At 39.8% G+C, this 21,202-nt stretch overlaps 2 protein-coding genes across 3 annotated transcripts; one reads left to right on the top strand and one right to left on the bottom strand.

Moving 5' to 3' along the window:
• Positions 1-1,596: 1,596 nt before the first annotated feature.
• On the bottom strand, positions 1,597-6,845 carry LOC110773225 (MutS2). 2 transcript variants are annotated; one of them, XM_021977726.2, is made up of 6 exons: positions 6,329-6,845; positions 5,609-5,714; positions 5,229-5,281; positions 3,506-3,637; positions 2,481-2,553; positions 1,597-2,022 (listed from the first exon to the last, which is right to left on the bottom strand). In XM_021977726.2, the coding sequence occupies exons 1-6, from the start codon at positions 6,776-6,778 to the stop codon at positions 1,913-1,915; spliced, it is 924 nt and encodes a 307-aa protein (XP_021833418.1). In that variant the 5' UTR covers positions 6,779-6,845; the 3' UTR covers positions 1,597-1,912. The 2 variants fall into 2 exon arrangements, with proteins under 2 accessions (XP_021833418.1, XP_021833419.1); XM_021977727.2 differs by having other exon boundaries at positions 5,229-5,275.
• Positions 6,846-18,763: 11,918 nt separating this feature from the next.
• LOC110773227 (uncharacterized) lies at positions 18,764-20,643 on the top strand. The gene has a single exon (XM_021977728.2). It carries the CDS (start codon positions 18,932-18,934, stop codon positions 20,114-20,116), a length of 1,185 nt encoding a protein of 394 aa, XP_021833420.1. The 5' UTR covers positions 18,764-18,931; the 3' UTR covers positions 20,117-20,643.
• Positions 20,644-21,202: the final 559 nt, after the last annotated feature.

Genomic DNA, 21,202 nt, shown 5'->3' with positions numbered 1-21,202 from the left:
GAGCCGTGGTTTTAGCTGGTGTTGGACCACACCAGCAGGCTGGCTAACCATGCTGCCGATTTTATTGTTTCTTTAGTTCGACTGGGTTGTGTGAAGTGTGGAACTTTAGTGGTTTCAATATTTACTGCCTCGACATGCATCCATTTTGTACACTCATTTGCTCTACATAGCTTTTGCACTCGAATTTATCTTTGAACAGTCAGGCAGAGGGAACCTTTCTTGTGTGGCTCACACTTAACGATGACAGTGGAAGTTGCAAAAATGGTACAACGATGATTCTTTCTAGGGTGGCAAAGTACAAGCAATAGTGATCGTTTAGGGGTATTTCATATTCTGCGAGTAGGTTCAATTCAATCCACGGTCTGACTTTTAACAAGCCCATTGAGGTAGTCACGGTCTATCCTCTCTTTTCAGTTTAGATTATATTAAATTAGAATATCGCTTGTATATAAATAAATAAAATGTTGTTTTAGGATTTTTTTGGCCGAAGTTAGGAAGGAGATTTTTTCACACACATTGTCAATGTATCATGGGGATTTGAACCTAAGAGCACTAATTTGCAAGTTAATGTCATTTTCCATAGCACTGATTTGCAAGTCAATGTCATTTTCCATTGTGCAACTTTCACTTCATAATACACTGCACTCAACTCAAATTGTGTATATTTGTTGGATCATCTGTATAAAAGGATAGCTAACTGCGTCATTCCATAAAGTCTCTAGGTTTGAGTTTGGTCTCTCTTGTCTTGTAAGGTTTGAGAGATGTATGCGGTGGGTTCAGGAATAAAAAATAAGTCTAAAATCCTACAAAGCTTCTTTCTTTATCCATATCTCTCTTTTTTTCCTTTTTGTTTCTGTCTTGGAATGTAAAGAGAAGGCTTTGCGGATGTTGGCTTGGCTTGAACAAGATAGATCCCTCAGTTTTGATTTCTCTCATGGATTTAACATATGGGGTTTTTATGTAATTTTTAATACTAAATTGAAGTTTGATGATATAAGATGGGTAGAAAAATAGAAGGGTTTTGTATGAGGCACTCCTCAACCATACACGTAGTTTCATTACAGAGTTTTGAAAATTGTAATTTTAAAGTTCAATAATTTTTTTTCGTTTACATGGGGGCAAGCCAAACAGAAAACTACACAACTAATCTGGGTCTATTTATACTTTCCCAGTCATCATGAAAATGAACCAACAGGCTCTCAGGAAGATGAGCTAGCACATTATAACTAAATTAACAGTGAAGGCCGAACTTAGCCAAACTATCAGCAGCTTAAGTTTCTCTCTACGCACATAAATTAAGTCATTACTCCAGCTCCTATGGAAGAAACTTCTACATTCATAAACAAGTCACAGTGCCTCTGTACAAAGTGATAACTAATGCAGGATCTACCTCAACAATAATGTTCCTAATCCCTTAATACCAACCTAACCTTAGACCAATTTACCAGAACCTTGGTTAGCCATGAAGATGAAGCCGATAATTCAACTGCCATTGCAATCTTTTGATCAACAAAACTTGGCTCTAACCAAGCCATCGTGACCTATCCTGAAATCATCAATGTCGAGTTTGCAACAAACCTTCGAGGAGGGGACCCCAAGAAGAAGAGTGTGAATGGTTACACTCATTTTAAAATAAAGGTTATAAACTCCCTAGACCCATGTATACAGTCTAGGTATTTACAATAGCACCTTCATTCTTAGGTAATAACCCTTTGTAAAAAATAACATTAAACCCTAATAAATGGTCACGCCAATTTTCTGAATCTGAGACAAATCCTGAGCCTAAAGAAGAGTGAGTCTTTCAAGCTGCTGCACTGATCATTCCTCCCCTTGATTTACAACACATCTTTCACATACTTCAAAAAAGAAGCCCAAAAGAAACTAAAACAAGCTATGGGGATAAAGTAGGATGCTATGGCAATCTGCCAATCTGGGGAACCAATACCTCTGGGTTGCATGATAGGTCTGACTTTATCTTTAGCCCTTTTCCATACGCAGCAATGAGAAGTGCCTCAGCCCTCCCTAAAATATCAAGAAAAATCAGGAGAATGCTAAAAGTCAATGGAGCTAGGATTTTATGATATTTGAACTTTTTAAAAGTATTTCTTACTTAAGCAATATATTTAAGGGGAGTTTGTGATTGAAAGAAATAAAAAATTCAAATTCTGATTTTCCACAACATTGGAAGGTTAGGTTAAACTCTCTTACAACAGAAACATAGGGCCAAGGTTTAAACAAAAAAGATAGAAAGAAGAAAGTATCATATGATTAGAAGGTTAACCTTGATGAAACTCACCTGTCCAATTTTAAATGGCATATGAAACATCAAAATAATATGTGATCCATAGTTTCTCAATTTAGATAATTTTTTATTATTGTTTAATGGCATAGAATAATAAGAAATATATATGTGTGTGTGTGTGTGTGTGTGTGTGTGTGTGTTGTGTGTGTGTGTGTGATTAAGACGATCAAATTAATACCATGATCTTTTTTCCTTTTCAACATGGAACTCAATGATGGAAATAATGCAGACGCAACCCTCCGGCTATCATCCTGTCAAGTCAAAATTTAGCATTCATGAATTATAATAGGAAGTTGATAGTATTTGTAGATGCTACGTGAAATGACCAATGGAACAGTGTTTATCAATGCATCAGTTTAGATATTACTAGTAGTTTAATTAACATGAGAGCCTCATGAAGCACATTATATGGGACAAAACTACAACATGATACAGAAAATTTCAAATAGTAATATATGCGTGCAGGGGAATACATAAATAGGCATTTATGAACCAACATAGGCGCATGTACTCATGTATAACTGCAGTTAATAAGTTTTTTACAAATTCCCGTAGTAAACACTAAGGTCCCGTTTGGTTCACGGAAAGGAATTGATGAGAAATCAATCCCTATATATTTTCCCAAGGGATGGGTAATGCTGGCGAAAGTAACTAGGAAATATCATTTTATTTCCTTTCCCATGTTTGGTTTGTGCAAGAATTGGAAACAAACTTCGTTTAATTAATGCTTGTCTTGGTTTCCTATTGGAACAGAAAATGAAACCCAAGGTGGATGAAGGGTTTAATTTTCCCCCTTATTTTCTCATGAGCAATGAAATCTATTCCTGAGCTTGGACTTACCAAACATGGAAAAACAAAGGATTTCCAATTCCCAAGCCCCTTTTCCTGCCAACCAAACATAGCCTAAGGTCAAAGGAACCACTTTACCGGTGCCCCTACCAGGTTTACTAGTTTTTGTTTTACAAAGATACGAGGTCTGCTAGTTTTTTTTAATATAGAATGGTTACTATAGAGGGTCCACCATTCAAGTGTAGGGTTGATATCCAACCAATTATTTCCATTTCCGTTCTTCAAATTGTGTGGGATAAGGAACCTTCAATATGAAGTAATTAATCAAATTCACAATGTTGCATCAATAAATTTTTCGGCAATTAAACTGATATAGATAGGTTGTGAAAGCAAGAGTAATTGGGACCAACCAACCTTTGTAGACATGCCTCCGGTGAGTTCAAATTTGTTCTTCCACGAAATAGATGATACTGGAACAACAGAAAACCCCAAGGCAACTAAGATCCCAATCCATAGTCCATACCCAAAGCCTCCACTCCACCATCCCTTTATCCAGGAAAAAAAAATGGAAAAAACACTCTCAGCAAGAATCAAAAGAATTTGAACAGTTTTTTGCTTTTTTATTTTTATTCACTTTTCCTGAAATGATCTCAGCCATCTAGGACAGTTAACAAACCAGAACTTGCAAGAAAAATCAGGAATTGATCAACGAACAATGCAGTGGAAGTGCTCATTACTAAAATAAGAGGCTGCACACCGTCTCTATCTACAAGTTTGAAATAAGCGTGAAACCTTTTCCTTGTAAGTCGGTTGTTCAAGTATAAGTACTACCCATGGTGTCAATGGTATCAGAGCTTCGTTTGTAAGGGGATAAGTACTACCCATGGGTTGTGATATCGAAATATGAATAAAGGAGGCAAGGGAAGATGTTGGGGTTCATATAAGGGGAGGACGAATCTAATTATTTAAGTAGACAGTGAAATGAATGTCGACTTGGTGCAAGACTGTTGGAATTTCTGATAAACCTTCGGGTGATGAGCCTACACTAGGGAAATGAATGAACTTTCATTATAAGTCCACCTATCCTCGATGCCTATGTAAAACCCCATTCCCTTCCTCGCTTCACAACTGATTCACACTTCAAACATCACCCTTAGGGAGAGAGCCTAACTGTTTGAGAAGAAACATATATTCTTGAAAGAATCTAAGAAAGAGTTTGGGGCAGCCACCTTTGTGAGACTGTATTCAACGTAATTGTATTATGTTCATATTAGAAGTGTTTTGCTCCTCCTTCCAAAGACAGGTCAAAACACATAACTTCTGAGTTTTTGTACTACTAGTTATGTTGTTTTTGTATGGTCTTATATAACTCAAGTTAGTTTACATGTCTACATATGTGTCTCATTTTCAGGATTTGCCATATTGGGCACCTCGTCTTTGCAAACTCATTTACGCATATGTCCATGTCAATCGATAATACATCCATGACTTTTAATATTTTTTCCAGGCCAAAATGGAACACACTAAACATCTATGGTCATTGCCTTGTGAACGTAGGGGTAATCTGATTTCAGACATCAAACAACTCTAACATTTTGAACATTCGCTAAAGTGCAAGTTGGGTCATCACACAATCTGGCTTAGTGTCTAGCACAACCACTCAGGCAGAGGCAAAGTTGTTACTTTACTTGGGTAGTAGTTAGCATGGGATTCTTGTCTGTAATATGATTATGTTCTTTTCTTTGTCATATGCAAGCACTACGGGCTCTATTATTAAAGATTAACTAGCCCACTAGTAATCTCCTATATCAATGACCAAATCTAGTTGTAATCAAGTTTAAGAGTTTGAACAGCCTTGTCAGTAGTGTAGTCCATGACTTATACCAAATAAAAAGTTATCACAATCTGCTGTAATATTCCTAGTCTAACTTTTGATGAGTTATGGGGGCAATGGGAAATTTGGACTGGATTTTTTTCTAAGGTTTTGCTTTGTTGGAGATAACATTGAACCAACTATGACATAATTTATGAAAAAACATTGCAAGAAAAATAAGAAGGAATACCTATATAAAAGAAGTGATTACATATTGAAGACAAACAAAAAAATCCATTTAAGATTAAGAGATATCACGCTAACCTGCTTTCCATCTTGTGGATACGGGTTTGACTGCTCTATATATGCAACTGTCCCTTAAACATGAACGTGCAATTCAGTATGCAAAAGAATTGAGGATAAAGGGACATAATGAAGGAAACAGGAGACCATACATTTAACTCCAAACACTGAACGTTTGCACAATGTGTTACAGATTTAGTACTACTATTAGGACCACAGTAACATGAACTCCAGCCTCTAAGGCTACCATGGTCCACCAATAAAACAAAAGTAGAAAAGACACAAGTCAGTCAAACAAGCTCAAACCCTCAACCAAAAAAGAAAACTAAAAGAACCCCAATGCTGAAATCCATCCATTGAAAACAATTTGAGAGAGAATTTAATTCACAACAGAAACCTACCAAGGGGAGCATCAAAACTCCTAAGCAACTGAACAATGGATTTTGCATCTAATCGTCTTCGAACTCTTTTACCAACCAGTACTTTCAAGTGTGGAGAGTCATATACCTGAAACATTGGCAACGGAAAACGAGATTACACAAGTGAATTAATAAGAAAAAATCCAAGCCATTATAACAAGATTTTCAAAAACATTAAGTGTGTAAAAGAATTTGTCTTAAACGGTTTAACACTTTCCTAATCAACTAACAAAAAACTGACCTATACTCCTATTGGAAGAACCAAAACAGCAACAACACATTTCCAATATGGAAGGTCAACAACAGGATAATTTTTTTCCATGAAAGCTTGCTCCTGAGCCATGTTTAAACCTAACAATTTATGCTTCCAACATCTTAAGAAAAAAGATATTATCATACTAGTAAGTGATGTAACACAATAGGCATAATCTGACAGAGTCAAAGTGAAAAGGGAGTAGAAGGACATATCACAGTTGTTGTTTTCCCTTTAAAAAACAATCAGAATTGAACCCAGGATTGGAGAACTCAAGCTCACCTCATTTCTTCTATAAAGGTTTCAAGTATTGACCTTTTCAGATGAGGGAAACAATTATAGTGTAAACCCAGAACCCAAACTTTGCCATTAAACTAAAAAATTGTTTTTATCAATTAAGAGGCAAAAAAAATTAAAATGAAACAGAGGTTGCAGGGCAGGCTGTTAACCTGAGCAGAAAAACCAGACTCATCGCCTTTCAAGAGCGCCAAAGCACCAGAAAGATCCGGGTCGACCCCAATGACCCAACTGGAATCCGAATTGGTACGGGTCGAATCTGCGGTGCCGTCAAAGTTTTCACGGGTTTGAGGAAAAGGGCAAGAGAGAGAAGCCAACCAGTTGTCTTTGAGCTGAGCGTCAGAGACCTTGGCCCTAACCCCAACACCGTTTCCTGAAGCGGAAATGGGCTTTGATGGAGATAGTGGAGACGTACAAAAGGCTCTGAGCTGAGAGTAAGAAGAAAACCAGAATGGATTTGGTCGTTTGAGCTTGAGTTTGGAAGAGAGAGAGAGTGAGAGTGAGAGTGAGGTCATGGGTTGGTTTTGTGTTGTTAGTGTTATGAGTTGGAGGGGTTCCATCAAATTGTAGAGAGCCCCTTTCTCTCCCTCCCACCAGTTCATTCAAATTTCATTTTCCGAACTGTATCTCATCCTATCAAGCATCCCGCGGGTACCTGCTGGTGTTGTTTTGACGTTGATTGTGGATTTTTATTTTTATTTTCTAAAAAGACAAAGCGTTTTTAACTCAAATGATCCCTAAATTTATGCACGATTTACATTTTGGTCCCTCAACTGAATTATTCTTTCAAATTGTCCACATATTTTTTAGGAATTTTTGTAGAAATGTCACCTGAACTTATACATTAATTTCAATTTGTCACCTTAAAGAAAAATTTAAACAAAATGTCACCTTAAGTTTTCATAATCCATGATTTGTCACCTGACTTTAACATCATCCAATTTTCCATCCATTTTGAAGGGTATTTTAGTCTTTCCAATGTGTAAACCCTCCTTTTTATATAATTTAAATATAAAGCTATGTAAACCCTCTTGCTTGGAAAGACTAAAATACCCTTCAAAATGGATGGAAAATTAGATGATGTTAAAGTCAGGTGACAAATCATGAATTTTGAAAACTTAAGCTGACATTTTGCTCAAATTTGTCTTTAAGGTGACAAATTGAAACTGATGTATAAGTTCATGTGGCATTTCTGCTTGAGTGACCTACTCGTTCCTTGTTTGTGCATCTCCCTTAGGATGCTTAAATGTTTACCCACCGCTTATTGAAAAGGGTGCTCTTTTTCTTCTCCCTTAGGATGCTTTGGTAACTACGTCTCCCTTAGGACATTTTGGCAGATATCCTATGTCTCCCTTAGCACTTTTTGGACGGTTGCCTACTCTCCCTTAGGATATTTTGGCAAATTGCCTACGTCCCCCTTAGGACGTTTCGACAAATGTCCTATGTCTCTTTTAAGACGTTTTTGACGGTTTCCTAAGTCTCCCTTAAGACATTTTGGCAGATTGCCTATGTCTCCCTTAGAACGTTTTGGCCGATTGTCCTACATCTCCCTTAGGACGTTTTGGACGGTTGTCTACATCTCCCTTAGGACGTTTTGGCAGATTGCATACGTCTCCCTTATGACGTTTTGGCAGGTTGTCCTACGTTTCCCTTAGGACATTTTGGACAGTTGTCTATGTCTCCCTTAGGAAGTTTTGACACATTGCATACGTCTCCCTTAGGGCGTTTAGGAGGGTTGTCCTATGTCTCCCTTAGGACGTTTTGGATGTCTTCCTTCGTCTCCTTAGGATGCTTTAGATATTCTCTCAAACACTTGGTTGAACGAAAACTTGAACTTGCATTTGATGTTTGTGTGATTACATCGTTTTATTGAATGGAAATAAATAGATGAAATTACATTGGATGTCGTTCTTCTTCAACTGCGGTGGAGAAAGTTTGGCCACTTGTTATTGGTCTGTGGAGGTGAACGAGACCTTCATGGGTAATACCTTCGGAGGTAATGGGCATTCTACTGTCTTGGAATTTCCTTGCCTTCCAGGGTGTCTAGCATATAGCTTCCTCTGCCCCCAGTTCGGCTGATCGTGTAAGGACCTTCCAAACTGGGTTTCATCTTCTTTGATCCATACCTTTGTGCTATAATGAAGGCTTTTTTGAGCACAAGATCTCTATGTTGGAATTGTCTAACTTTGGCTCTTTTGTTGTAGTAGGACATGCTGCTGATAATCTACAACTCAAACAATGGCTTTTCCTCTTTCTTCCTCGAGCAAGTCAAGGTTGACCTTCATCTGCTCGCAATTTTGATTCAGGCTGCCCACCTCAATGCTCATGGATGAAATAGTGATATGAGGTAGAATGATTGCTTCAGTTCCGTAGGCAAGGGAAAATGGGGTTTTGCTGGTTGATCTTCTTTTAGTGGTCCGATAAGCCCACAGGACTCCAGGCAATTCATCGACCCATTTTCCTTCAGTGCCTTCCAATCTTTTCTACAGGCAATCCATCATGATCTTGTTAGATGCCTCTGCTTGGCCATTGCCTTGCGGATATCTAGGAGTTGACAGGTGTTGCTTGATGTCATACTTTGCAAAGAACGCGGTGATCTGCTTGCCAATGAGCTGCAACCCGTTGTGAGTAACCAACGATTGTGGGCAGCTGAACTGGCATATAATATTTTTCCAAACAAATCGCTCCATGTCGGCTTCTTTAGTAGAGGATAGAGCTTTTGTAAAGTAGTCTGTGGCGATGATAATCATGTCTTTCTTGGCAGGTGCCAGCGGCATGGATCCCACTAAGTCAATGGCCCATTGGATGAATGGCCACGAGCCATTTTGTGAATGGTACACTTTGGCAGGCAAGCTAGGAACCGACTTGTATCGTTGGCATCGATCGCATCTTTTGACATATTCTGTGGAGTCGTGTCTCTTGGTAGGCTAGAAGTAGCCCATGCTTAGAGCTTTTCGAGTGAGTGATTTACCCCAAAATGGTTGCCACACTCGCCGTCATGGATTTTGTAGAGCACTTCTAGAGTTTGCCGATACTTGATGCAGGTGAAATGAGGGACGTAATATGACCTTCGAACAAGCTTGTTGTCATTCATGTAGTATCTTGCAACTTTCTGCTTGATTTTTCTTGTTTCGGACTTCTCCCTTGGCAAATTTTCGTTTACCAAGTAGTCGATGATAAAGTCTTGCTAGCAGGAATCCTCATTGATTTGCATTAGGTTCGATGGCTCTTCTTTTTAGATGTTTGGCTGATCAAGGTGCTCGATTGGAATTGAACGTCTAAACTAGGTATCCAACACTGATCCCAAACTTGCTAACGCATCTGCATGTGTGTTTTCTACCCGAGGAATTTGTTGGATAGTGAAGGTAGGGAATCCCTTCAAAAGCTCTTGGATTTTGTCTAGGTACTAGATCATCCTTGGGTGTTTTGCCATGTACTCCCCTGACACTTGATTTGTGATCAGCTAGGAGTCTGAGTAAATGGCCAACCTCTTGATCAACAATTCCTTTTCGGCACACTGTCTAAGCGAGCAGTGCCTCATACTCTACTTCGTTTTTTGAGGCTGGAAAGCCCAATGTGATTATTTGCTCCAACAAAGTTCCGTCTGTGGTGATTATAATAACGTCTGCTCCAACTCCCTTGTGATTTGACGTCTGTCTACATGCAATTGCCACATGTCTTTGAGCTTTTCAGGATCGGCGGAGGAGGTCTCATCTGCTCTCGAACTTTCCTTGGTCTTTTAACTATCTTCTTTTCTTCGGTTGATGAAGTGAATTTTGCAATGAAATCTGCTAAATCTTGGGTTTTTATAGCAGTCTTCGGCCTATAGAGGAGGTCATACTGACTTAATTCAATAGCCCACTTCATGAGTCGCTAAGAAGCATTGGGACTATGAAGAATTCGATCTCAAAGGAAATTATCTCATGATGATGATTCAGTGAGCTTGGTAGTAGGGTCTCAACTTTCTTGCAGAAACTATAAGTGACAAAATAAGTCTCTCCATTTTTGGATAGTGAGTCTCTACAACGAGGAGAGCTTTTGATGTGTAGAATATTGGATGATATTGTAGGAATTTCAAAACATTTTTTCAAAGTTCATTTGAATATTAAACATGCATTTAATCAAATTAATCGCAGCGGAAGTCTATGGTGGTTGTTTAAATTCAAAAATAAAACTTCTTCCAAGTATCTTAAGCCATGAACATTGATATGTTTTTCATAAATGAAAATTCAAGAGAAATGATAAGATCTAATTACCCTTGAAGCAATTATATGAACCAATTTGTGTTTGGTCTTCTCTTGATGATTTCCTCTTTGTTGATCTCCTCTTTGATCTTTGATCTTTCTCCTCCATGTGAGCCACAAAAGCATATGGCCTCTAAGTCTCCACACCAATGGAACCTTGAGATGAGAATAAGTATCTTGAGAATACTTGGATGCTAGTGCAAGATTCTCAAGATTGGTTTCAATCTAAACCACTTTGAAAGATGAAAGTGTTTCACTCTTGAAAACTCTCTTTTTTCTCTCTTTGATCTTCCAAACCCATTTGGTTGATGTTGGATTGTGTTTGTGTGTTAATGAGCTTATGGAAACAATTCCCATACACATTCACTTAAGCATTTTCGGCCAAACCCTATTGGGCTTCCAAACTTGGGCCTTATGACACTTAAACCATAATATTTAGGTGTCTTAAGCCCTTGGGCTTGATACCCAACCATTTGGGCTTCCCGTTAACTATTACCGAGGCCCAAATACGTTTTTTACACGTAGTAAATCATCCACATCAAATCAATCAAATTGATTTCCTCATTCTCATTTGTATTACTCAAAGTTAACCATTTAAGGTGTGCGATCCATTAGGTTCTAATTAGCAAGGCAGTGGGAAAATATTAGAACTCTTTCTAACCAACTGGAATTAAAACCCTCTTTTTAATTCTTCCTTTATTTGGATCGATCACAATCAATCCTAGGACTTCCACAAGCCAAGAGTGACATCTAGCAATATATCAAGGCTACCCAAGCTAACCAGAATAGATGAAGAACCTATTCAGTTGGAATTGCAATGCAATACGGTCCTTCTCTTATACAATGTTTCAAATCATATTATTAGGGTACGGATTGATTATGTCAAACCCCTAATATGATTTATAACCTCATGTGATTCAAAAGAACATGATTAAGAACAACTTTCTAAATCAAGCTCAAAATACTTTGGCCAAAGATTTACTGAATCACATCTTGAAACATTCTCCTTCTTTATCGAAAGTAGAGATTCCTTATTGTACATTCACATGCCCCTATGATGAATTAAGAGATCCCAACAACACTTAAGACAAATCTTTTACGGCTTGCCTTTAAGAGCTATCAAAGATCAATAACGCATCACAAGACAACCATGATGCCTCAGGTCTAAGGATTAATTTGCATTATTGCAACTATGAGTTCTCATTTGACATGTAGATAAATACTCCATATGAGAACTACGGTTGATCGCGTTCAGTGTACTCATTCACTAATGAGCACACACATACTTGTATTAGTGTCAACTACACAAATGGTTTGAGACTAACCATCCTCCCAATTGAGCATACATAATATGCGCTAATCTTGACGGTTTATCAATGCCCATTTGATAACCTATGATTAGGAACATTTTGGGATACTACAATTAGAGATTAAAGGTCTCATGAATCTAATCTTCCTTAGATTACTTTATCTCTTATTTAGCATACCCTGGACATTTGTTTCTTTACACGATGTAAAAGATAACAAATTAAGTTTGCCCTTTATATATCATATACGAAATGTATTCTAAGGAGATTACATCAAATGTATTGGCTCTTAGGGCACATTTCTAACAGATATGGCCCCAGCTTTTCTCTTATGAGAGCTGAGTTGACTGCTGAGTTGGACACCGCTAGGTACATAAACAGATCTTCACTTGGTACTGGCTTTGTGCATAAGGGAGGTGAAGTGAGGTCGGTCTTCAAGTTTTGAAAAGTTAAATCGCATTTTTCATCCCACTTATCTTTTTGTCCTTTCTTCAAGGCTTTGAAGAACGGTCTACACTTGTTGGTGGATTTCAAAAGGAATCGGTTGAAAGCTGCTGCTTTGCCCGTTAGACTTTGTATCTCTTTCGTTGTGGCAGGTGAGTATATGTTGAGGATGGCCTTGATTTGATTTAGATGTGCTTCGATGCCTCTTTAGGTGACTAAGTCTCCCAAAAATCGGCCGGATGAGACTCCAAATGCGCACTTGCTCATATTCAACTTCATTACTTTGTAGCAGTATGTGCCTCTTTCAATTATAAAAGAAGTCTTTGGTTATCGTCCTCATGCGTCATGATTTGATTGAAGCTGGAGTAAGCGTCCATGAAGCATAACAATTGATTGTTAGAAGTTGAATTTACGAGCTGATCAATTCTTGGCAGGAAAGAGTTGTATTTTGGGCACACCTTGTTAAGGTCAGTGCAATCCATGCACATTCTCCACTTGCTTTGGTCTTTCTTTGCGACTAGAACAACATTGGCCAGTCACTTTGATTAGAAGACTTCTTCAATGAAACCGGCAAGTAGGAGCTTGTCAATCTCGGCTTCGATGATGGCAACTCACTCGGGAGCGAAGTTGCTTCTCTTCTGCTCTACTGGTCTGCTGATTGGGTTGGCATGAAAGCGATGGTAGATGATCTGTGGATTAATGCCTGGTATGTCAGATAGTGACAATGCTAACACGTCTTTGTTGTTCTTGAGGAAGGGTGTAAGCTCCACCTTCTCTTCTGGGTTTAGGCATGAGCCGATCCGCGCTTTTCTCTCTGACTTATTAGGATCAAGAGGTACTAGTTTGACGTCCTCTTTGGGTTTCTATCCTTTTTCAGGGGTAACCTCCGGGCAGATTCCCTCGTCTTGGTCCTGATTCTTTAATTGCTATTGGGGAATGACTATTCCCTTTACCTTTTTGTCTACTCGACTTATAGGGACGAACTGCACTTGCTTGCTTTTCTTCAACTTTGAGCTGAGCACTTTCTCCCCATCGCTTGATCGCTATTGATCTGGGTGACACCGCTCCCAGGGATTCAGTAATGGATTTTTTGGTGCGTGACAGAGGTGATGACGTTGATCTTTCCAATCCATGCTCTCCCTAGGATGCCATTGTAGGGGGAGACTTCGTCGATGATCATGAATGTCTGAGCGCTGATTACTGGTGGGGAGTAGACATCGAGCTCTACTAATCCCACAGTGATCGTGGTTGCTCCGTTGAAGCCAGTCAGTGACTTGGCTGACCTGTTGATCTTTGCTTCTATTCCCATCTTCTGGAGCACTGAAAGTTGTAGGATGTTAGCTGCGCTACACTCGTCTACATGAACTCAGTCGATCATGGCTTGTGCGAATTGGATGCTTACGACGAGGGCGTCATTGTGCGGCATATCAAGTCTGCTCAAATCTTTCTTCTGGAAGCCGATCACGGGATCGTCTTCAATTGCTGGGCAGCTGGTTAAGACTTGGGAGGTGACAATGGCTTGTTTAATCTTCCTCTTCTTTTCCTTGCTAGTTAGCTAGGATTGTGTTAATCCTTATGACTTTCTGTGGGGGCTCCTTGGTAGCGTCGAAATTTGGTTATTCACCATGTACGAGGATCCCCACTAAGCATCAATGGCTGAATGGTTAAAGCGCCCAACTCGTAATTGGCGAATTCGTAGGTCGATCTTCGATCTACTAGATGGCCTTCTTTGCCACGAACTCTGTGCAGTGGCCTTCTCTTACAAGCTCTTCTAGGTGCATCTTCCAAGATCAGCAGATGGCTGTGTCATGCCCATGCATTCCATGGAAGGTGCAGTACTTGTTGGTATTTCTTTTGTCGGGATCTCCTTTCAAAGGTGATGGTCTTCTCAGCCAAAGCTTATCATTCACTTGGGCCAAGATTTGATGTATTGGGATAGTGAACTTCGTATACCCTTTGTCTGCTGATGAGCCACCTTGGGATGGTGTCTTGCACTCTTCTTCATAGTTCTTATTGCTGGGCTTATCATCTCTCTAACTTGTGTCCTTGGGTGATGGGTCAGCTTGCTTAGTAAACTTCTTTGAGGTGATTCGATCGTCATCCTGGAGCGCATAACGTTCCGCGATCATGAAGACCTTTGCCAAATTCAACACCCCACAATGTTTTCCTTTTCTGCCTTGAATCTCTTAATGTAGTCTCGGAGGGACTCATCATGCTTCTTCTGCAAGTTGAACAGGTGTGGGCTTATCATCTCTCTAACCTGTGTCCTTGGGTGATGGGTCAACTTGCTTAGTAAACTTCTTTGAGGCGATTTGATCGTCGTACCGGAGTGCATAGCATTCCACGGTCATGAAGACCTCTACCAGAGTCTGGCTGGGATTGATAGTCAGCTCGCCAACACCCCACAATGTTTGCCTTTTTTACCTTGAATCTCTTAATGTAGTCTTGGAGGGACTCAGCATGCTTCTTATGCAGGTTGAATAGGTGATCAGAGTTCTTCTTGATCTTCCAATAAAAAGTGTACTCCTTGGTGAAGATGAAAGCTAGCTCCTTGAAGCTGTTGACTGACTCGGATGACAGGGTATGGAACCAATCCTGGGCTGCTCCTCGTAAAGTCATTGCAAACACCTTGTACATCAGCGCGTCTTCAGCCTTATAGAGAATCATGATGCTTTTGAAGTGCTTTAGATGTCTCTTGTGATTGGAATCCCCTTTGAAGTGTGTGAAAGAACTCGATTTTGGCCGTGAATGATAAGGATTTCACTTGGTCCACCTCCTTGCGCAAGGCATCTTCGAAATCTCCTCCGATCTTTAAGTTTCGAAGTCGGTCATTCACGAGCTTCTCGACATCTTCTGCTGGCATGGCCTGTGGTTCACATTGGTGTCCTCCATGATTCGGGAGCCGTTAGTTTACCTCCTCGTTGTCTCTAGGGCGCAGATCTCCTCGACTGTCCTGCTTGGGTGACATGTTGGCGGACTAAGCTTGTGAAGGAACCTCCGTAGCTTGTCGTCGTGAGCTAGCTCCTTAGGACCGAGTAGGTGGGAGTCTTTCTTCTCATATTTTATGGGGATGATTGTGAGGCTGATCTCCTTTGGGCCTAGCCTTGTGTGAACGATTCTTGGCGGGCCGAGGTGGGCGTGAACATCGGATCGTGAGCCCAACCTCTCGTACACGTTGACTCTCAGACTTAATCTCGATCAGAGACTCGATCTACTTTGAGCGAGGCTCGTGGATGCTTGTGACATGTCGACGTGTTGAGTAGCATGCTCTTGTCCTTCTCCTTGTCTTCTTGCTCCTGCTCGACCTACATGGGACCTCTCGAACTGCATGTGGGTGCATTCGTCCATCCTTCTCTCTTCACCTTGCAGTTCAAGACCTTGGTCTTGGACCAAGTCAATCTGGTTGAAGAGCTATCCAACCAGTTGTTTTAGTTGTCCACTCTTTGAGCCAACTGGTCAACTCTAAGACTGAGGTCTGCTTGACTTCGTGGATCAAGATGAGAGAATTGTGTGGAGCCCAATTGCACACGGGCTAGGGTTTCATTGGAGGTGTACACGGGAACGTATGTCGAGCGCAAAGGCAAATGATGGAATGGATGTACTTGTTCCAAGATCAGGTCGTAGGTGGTGGCGGGGCCTAGATGGTTAGGGATGGTTGGTGCGCCATGCGCCGCGGTGTCATCGTGGTGGAATGCGTCGGATTCGGCAACATAGGCTTGCGACGGCAAGTTCATCCTAAGCACAGGGCCGTGTAGCTATGAGGTGGATCCAGCTGCAGTGCCGTGAGGGAGGTGGCTGCTGGAGCAGCGTGGCTGCAAGGTGACGCTGGCTGTGATGTGGCGTAGTGGCTGGTGCTGGAACTTCGCTCTTGGCTGCAAGGTCGAGAAGGAGGATGGTGGCTAGAACTGTGGCAGGAGCCATGGTGCCGCTAAGGTATTGGGCCCCAACCTCGGTGGCAGAAAGCGGCGGCTACTGTGATGTCGTGGAGGCTTGGATCTGTCGCGGATTGGATCATCATGGCGGTCTTGCTTCTCGTGCACTTGCTTCCAACCATGGTTGTTTGGAAGACTTCGGTTGAGCTATTGAAAAGAAGGAAACATATTCCTTTAATTCAAGAGCACGCGTTGAGTATAACTCGCACTCTCAATGAAAGCACCAAAATGTTTGTGCAAATTTCTCATGGGAGAATATTCGTGTGTAGATCCTTCACCCTTTGAGCTTCCTTCTCTCTCTTCCCCGGTTCGTGCGAAATAAATATGAGTAAAAGACCACACTTGAGAGGTGTTGGCCAAAGGCCCTCCGATGCCTAAGTTTGTTCAATTGCATCTTTGAGAAAAAATGCGGCAATAGCTATAAAGGATGAAGTTTTCTCTCACGGGGAGAGCCGGGTGTGGTGGCACTTAGCTATGTGGGAGAGAAGAGGGAGGGAGTGGCATGCGGCTAGGGGGTGGCCGACGACTAGAGAGAGTGTTAAGGGTTTTTTGTAGCATTTTGGAATTACCTCATGTGTTGAATGTGGCTATGTATTTATAGGGCTCTAGTCATCTAGGGTTTTTGAAAGAATAATTCCTATTTGGACGGAAGATATTCTTTCCCTTAAATGGAGAAATTGAGTCAATTAGGGATTTTGATTAGGATTAAATCCCTAATTGATGATAATATCCCCAAAATAAGATAATATCCCAAATTGGTGATATTATCTTTAATTAGTGATTATATTCTCAAATAAAGATAGTATCCCATAGAGAAGATAATATCCCTATTTTTGGCCTCAATTAATTAGCCAAATAAATGAGCTTAATTAAGGACCTAGGTGATATTCTTCTTGTCCAAGTGACAACTTGTGATTGGAAGCCAAAATATATGCTCCCATAGAAAACCACCTCTGAAACTTCTTTGGGACTGGAAACACCAGAAAGTGAAAGAGCATTACCACTCAAATTTCAGCTTGACATTTTAGAGAAAATCACAGTATCTCTAGCATCCCTCATTATCCCACAACACCAGAGGATAGTAGATCCCACCATATTCATAAACTCCACCTCCACATAAAAGAGATCTAAGAAAAGCAACCACCAAACTCATAAATTTCAAAAATACAGACAATAGGAGGGCAAAGGTTCTGCTTGGAAGGAGAGGAAGAAGAAGTTTCTGGAAAGAAGGGGAAAGAAGACCCCGTAAGAATTGAGTGCTTGATAATAAAAAGTACTTTTAAGAGTACCAATTTGTTATTTATTAGAGAGTACCAAATTATCATATGAGCATGACATTATAAACACCAATAGCTCCGCATCAATGAAATTGTTTTCATTTTATAATTTTTGATCATCTACATAATATTTTTGGAGGAAGCACAAAAGAATGGAACCTTTTTAGGAAATAATTAAGGTCATTCCATCCTTCTGGCATGGAAATCATCTGTGCAAACGCCACATTTTGAAGTATAATTTTTTTTTTCTTAATTTTGAACAATTCATTGACAGAAGTTACATATTTTGTCTAAGATTATTCATCAACATTTGACAGCCCACCCTCAATAAACAGTTGAAGATTCAAAGCTTCATTTTTCTGTCTTGGACTGGCGGTTCTCTTAAGGGTTCAGTAGCTGCCAATTTTTATTTATGAAGTTTTGCATTTAATGGGGCAAGTTTACATTTAAGAGTCGACCGATCTTCATTATTAGTTGCTTTGCAGTAATGTTTTTTTGCCCCCGAAAAAGAAAATTTCTGGATCTGCCATGATTTGTATGTGAGTGAGGAAACCAATGCCAAGAGCAATTCCTTTCTTTCAGCCCTCTATTTCGGTGTCTCACATTGAAAGCCATGGTTGCCCCACCTTTCATATTTTATTTTTGGGCCATAGATGAGAACAATTTAAAAAGCAGACCCTCTACTCACACTAAAAACAAGATAATACTCATTCTGAGGAATGCTCAAATAATCCATAATCCTAGCTTTTATATCATGTTCAAATAACCCATAATCTTAAAACAAAACAGAAAAGAAAATAACACCCATAATCTTAGAGAAAGCTGCAGGAATGTTTAAATAACCTAAGTCTAATTAAGCTTTCCATTCTGACCAAAAAAAAAAAAGGCTTTCCATTTGGGTTTAAGGTATATTATTTTTAAGTTGATAACTATAATTTATCTTCACCATTAAGAATTCATTTCAAGCACAATCTAGTACGTGACTTGACTTATAAGTGAAATCTTTGTCTAGAAGTTGTGGTGCTTTGATGCTTTTTTGTGATTGTTTTGTATCTTATAATAACTACTAAATATTAGTGAAGAAAAAACAAAAACCGAGGTAATTAGATGATGATCAGGGGTGTCTTGGAGAAATAGCAATTGGCATGAAAACCAAATACAAAAGACAAGAGTATCAGCATGACAACAAAATTATGCACAAAATTCTCACAAAAAGCCACATATAGAACAACCCTTGAAAGACACATTTTTGACCCCAGAAGTGAATTGAGTGTGTTGAAAGGGAGATTATTTAGGTTTTTAAAATCTCTGAAGATTCCTGGCAAAAAAAATAAAAAAAAGAATCTTGGAAGATTAGTTTGGAAGATGGGAAATAATGCTTGATATAAATGAATGAGTCAGTGAGGCTCTCCTTCAATTCAGGAGTGAGAAGCTCAACACTCAATCTACCCTCCTAAAACTAACCATCCTATTGATCAGAAGCAGCTGTTGCCTATCTCTTTACGTTTCTCACTCTGAAATCTCAAATATATCTTTCATTTTCAACCTCTCATGGAAATCCCAGATGATTTTTCCTCCTATGTGAGTGCCCCAACTAGCCCTGCTCAATGCAGCCCAGGAAATAATTTGTTCTTCTGTAGTGTCCCTGCCAGTCCTAGGAAAAGAACAATATCAAACACTCCATATGATGCATGTTACAGTGATCATGAGTACATGACACCACCAATGACACCCTATCAAGATGCCAATTCCGATCTCGATGACTTTGAATTCGAAACCAGTCGCAGTTTCAGTCTCGATGTGTTTGATAACGTGAAAAGTCAGCAGAAGGCTTCGTTGGACCGGAAACAGCAAGAACAAATTAGGCAACAAAGGCAGTGCGGGGACTCCCTTCCGATGACCATGTCATTTGCTGATGAGCTTTTTTGTGATGGAAAAGTGATGCCACTTGCACCTCCAGCACTCAAACTTCCACCACGTCTTCATCATAAAAGGAGTGGCAGCCAGAGCCCCATGCCATCTTCCCCAAGGTCTCCCAGTTTTGTTCTGAATTTGCCATTTTCGTACAGGAGGTTGTGGAATGATGATTTTGATCCATTCATGGTGGCATTGGAGCATGTCAGGGAGGAGAAAAAGAGAGGGAAAGAAAAGACACACGATCATAACATGGTGGGCTTGAATGACCAACAGAACAAGCAAACTGGCCTGGTAACACCAATTCACTCACCTTCTGCAAACTCTGCAGGTCAGCTGGAACCAAGGAAACAAGTCGGGCAAAGTCGAAAAAGGCTGGCTCTTCCCAAAGGACTAGAGTATGCAAGACAAGTTAGACTTATCCAAAAGGGTCATAATGAGAGATTTAGTGACCCCAATATGGCAATACCTGTCTGCACAGTAGAAGAGACACCTAAGAATAAGATTGTTCAAGGAAGTGGAGATCAAAGGTACATAAGTGCTCCTTGTACAAAGGAAACCAAGGGGCAGAAAATCAAAGGGCTTTCACTGAGTGCTTCTTTCGGGAAAGTAGATGATGACAAGAAGAAGCAAAGAGATCAAGGTTCAGCAATATTGAGCAGAAAGCCAACATTTCTAAGGAGATTAATCTCTAAGTCTGGGGGATCAGCCCACTGCAGTGGGGAGAAAAGGGTATCTGATCAACTCACCAAGATGACATTTGTGCATTTCAGGCCAAGGCTCTTACTTTGCATGGGTTATAAGGCAAGGTATGCCAAGTGAACCAGAGATTGCCATATCTATAAAAGTTGTGCTAATTTTAGCTTCTAAATTGATAGTAGAACTGCCAAAAGGGATGGAAAAAATTATTATTGTGGTTTATATAATGTTTACTTGTAATTGTTTTACAGGAATTAATATCTCAATTAATTTGTGCAAACTTCTTTTTTTTTTAATAATTTTTTTTTTACCTCCTGTCTTTATTGAAGCAGCTACTTGTGTTAGGTTGCTCACAACTGTTATAATTTGTAGTTTTCATGTCCTCCCAAACATGAAGTAGACTGCAGAACTATCTTAATGATCCTATTGTTGAACACATTAAATTAACACTTAAATGAAAATCAAAAGCGAAAATGTTTTCCAAGGGAACTATAGTAAAATTATGAGGTGAGTTTCACTATGGCTTTCCAAATAATCATTAGGTTTATCTCCACAATCAAGACCTACATTATTTTTTCCCCCTACTAATCGTGTATTATTCACTCATTAATAATTGGTAATTTTTTGTTTTTGTTATGGTACATATCCTAAACAAGGAAAAACTAGACCAGAACTAAAGGAGGCCTATAAAATGAGCAAAATGAGGTGTATAAACAGAAGAACCAAATCATCTATTAGCAACTGCTCACAGCATGAGGGAGTGCTACCCAAAATCGGGTAGCCAATCTGTTAAGTTCCCTATAAACCTGGTTCAAGTCACAACCAAATCCTGCATAATAGCTCTTTCGGCACTGGCTGAAGGATGTTACGCCGTTCAGAATTCATGAGAGAGGCTTTCAACAAGTATCACAGAGGATGGCATGTGCCTTGAGCTTGCATTATCAAAGAAACTGCTATAACTGAACCCATTTCAGTTTTCAGCTTCTTAATAGCCTTATATATGTCCCAACACTAACTGGAGCCGTGAAGCAAACCCCAAAACCACTAAAGTAGGAACCTCTCCCATTTCACTTTTCAGCTTCTTAATACCCATATCTTGGGATCTAGCATCCAAAATGAGTCTCGGATGAGAACTGGGATAATGGAACTAAATATATCCGTCAACATTATGTGGCCTAACCAAGAGATGATTTAAGGCTGATTCTAGCG

The sequence above is a fragment of the Prunus avium genome, chromosome 4 (assembly GCF_965620075.1).
Source record: "Prunus avium chromosome 4, drPruAviu1.hap1.1, whole genome shotgun sequence".
In the NCBI taxonomy this organism is placed as follows: Eukaryota; Viridiplantae; Streptophyta; class Magnoliopsida; order Rosales; family Rosaceae; genus Prunus; species Prunus avium.
Note: the sequence above shows the minus strand (reverse complement) of the source record. Positions and strands in the feature narration are given on the sequence as shown.

Bases quoted from the DNA above. Each gene is read 5' to 3' on its own strand.
- LOC110773225 (XM_021977726.2), bottom strand. From the start codon at position 6,778: ATGAACTGGTGGGAGGGAGAGAAAGGGGCTCTCTACAATTTGATGGAA. The intron at 5,715-6,328 runs GTTAACAGCCTG...CCAATGTTTCAG, and splicing joins AGTCTGGTTTTTCTGCTCAG to GTATATGACTCTCCACACTT. The intron at 3,638-5,228 runs GTTAGCGTGATA...TCCTGGATAAAG, and splicing joins ATCCACAAGATGGAAAGCAG to GGATGGTGGAGTGGAGGCTT.
- LOC110773227 (XM_021977728.2), top strand. From the start codon at position 18,932: ATGGAAATCCCAGATGATTTTTCCTCCTATGTGAGTGCCCCAACTAGC.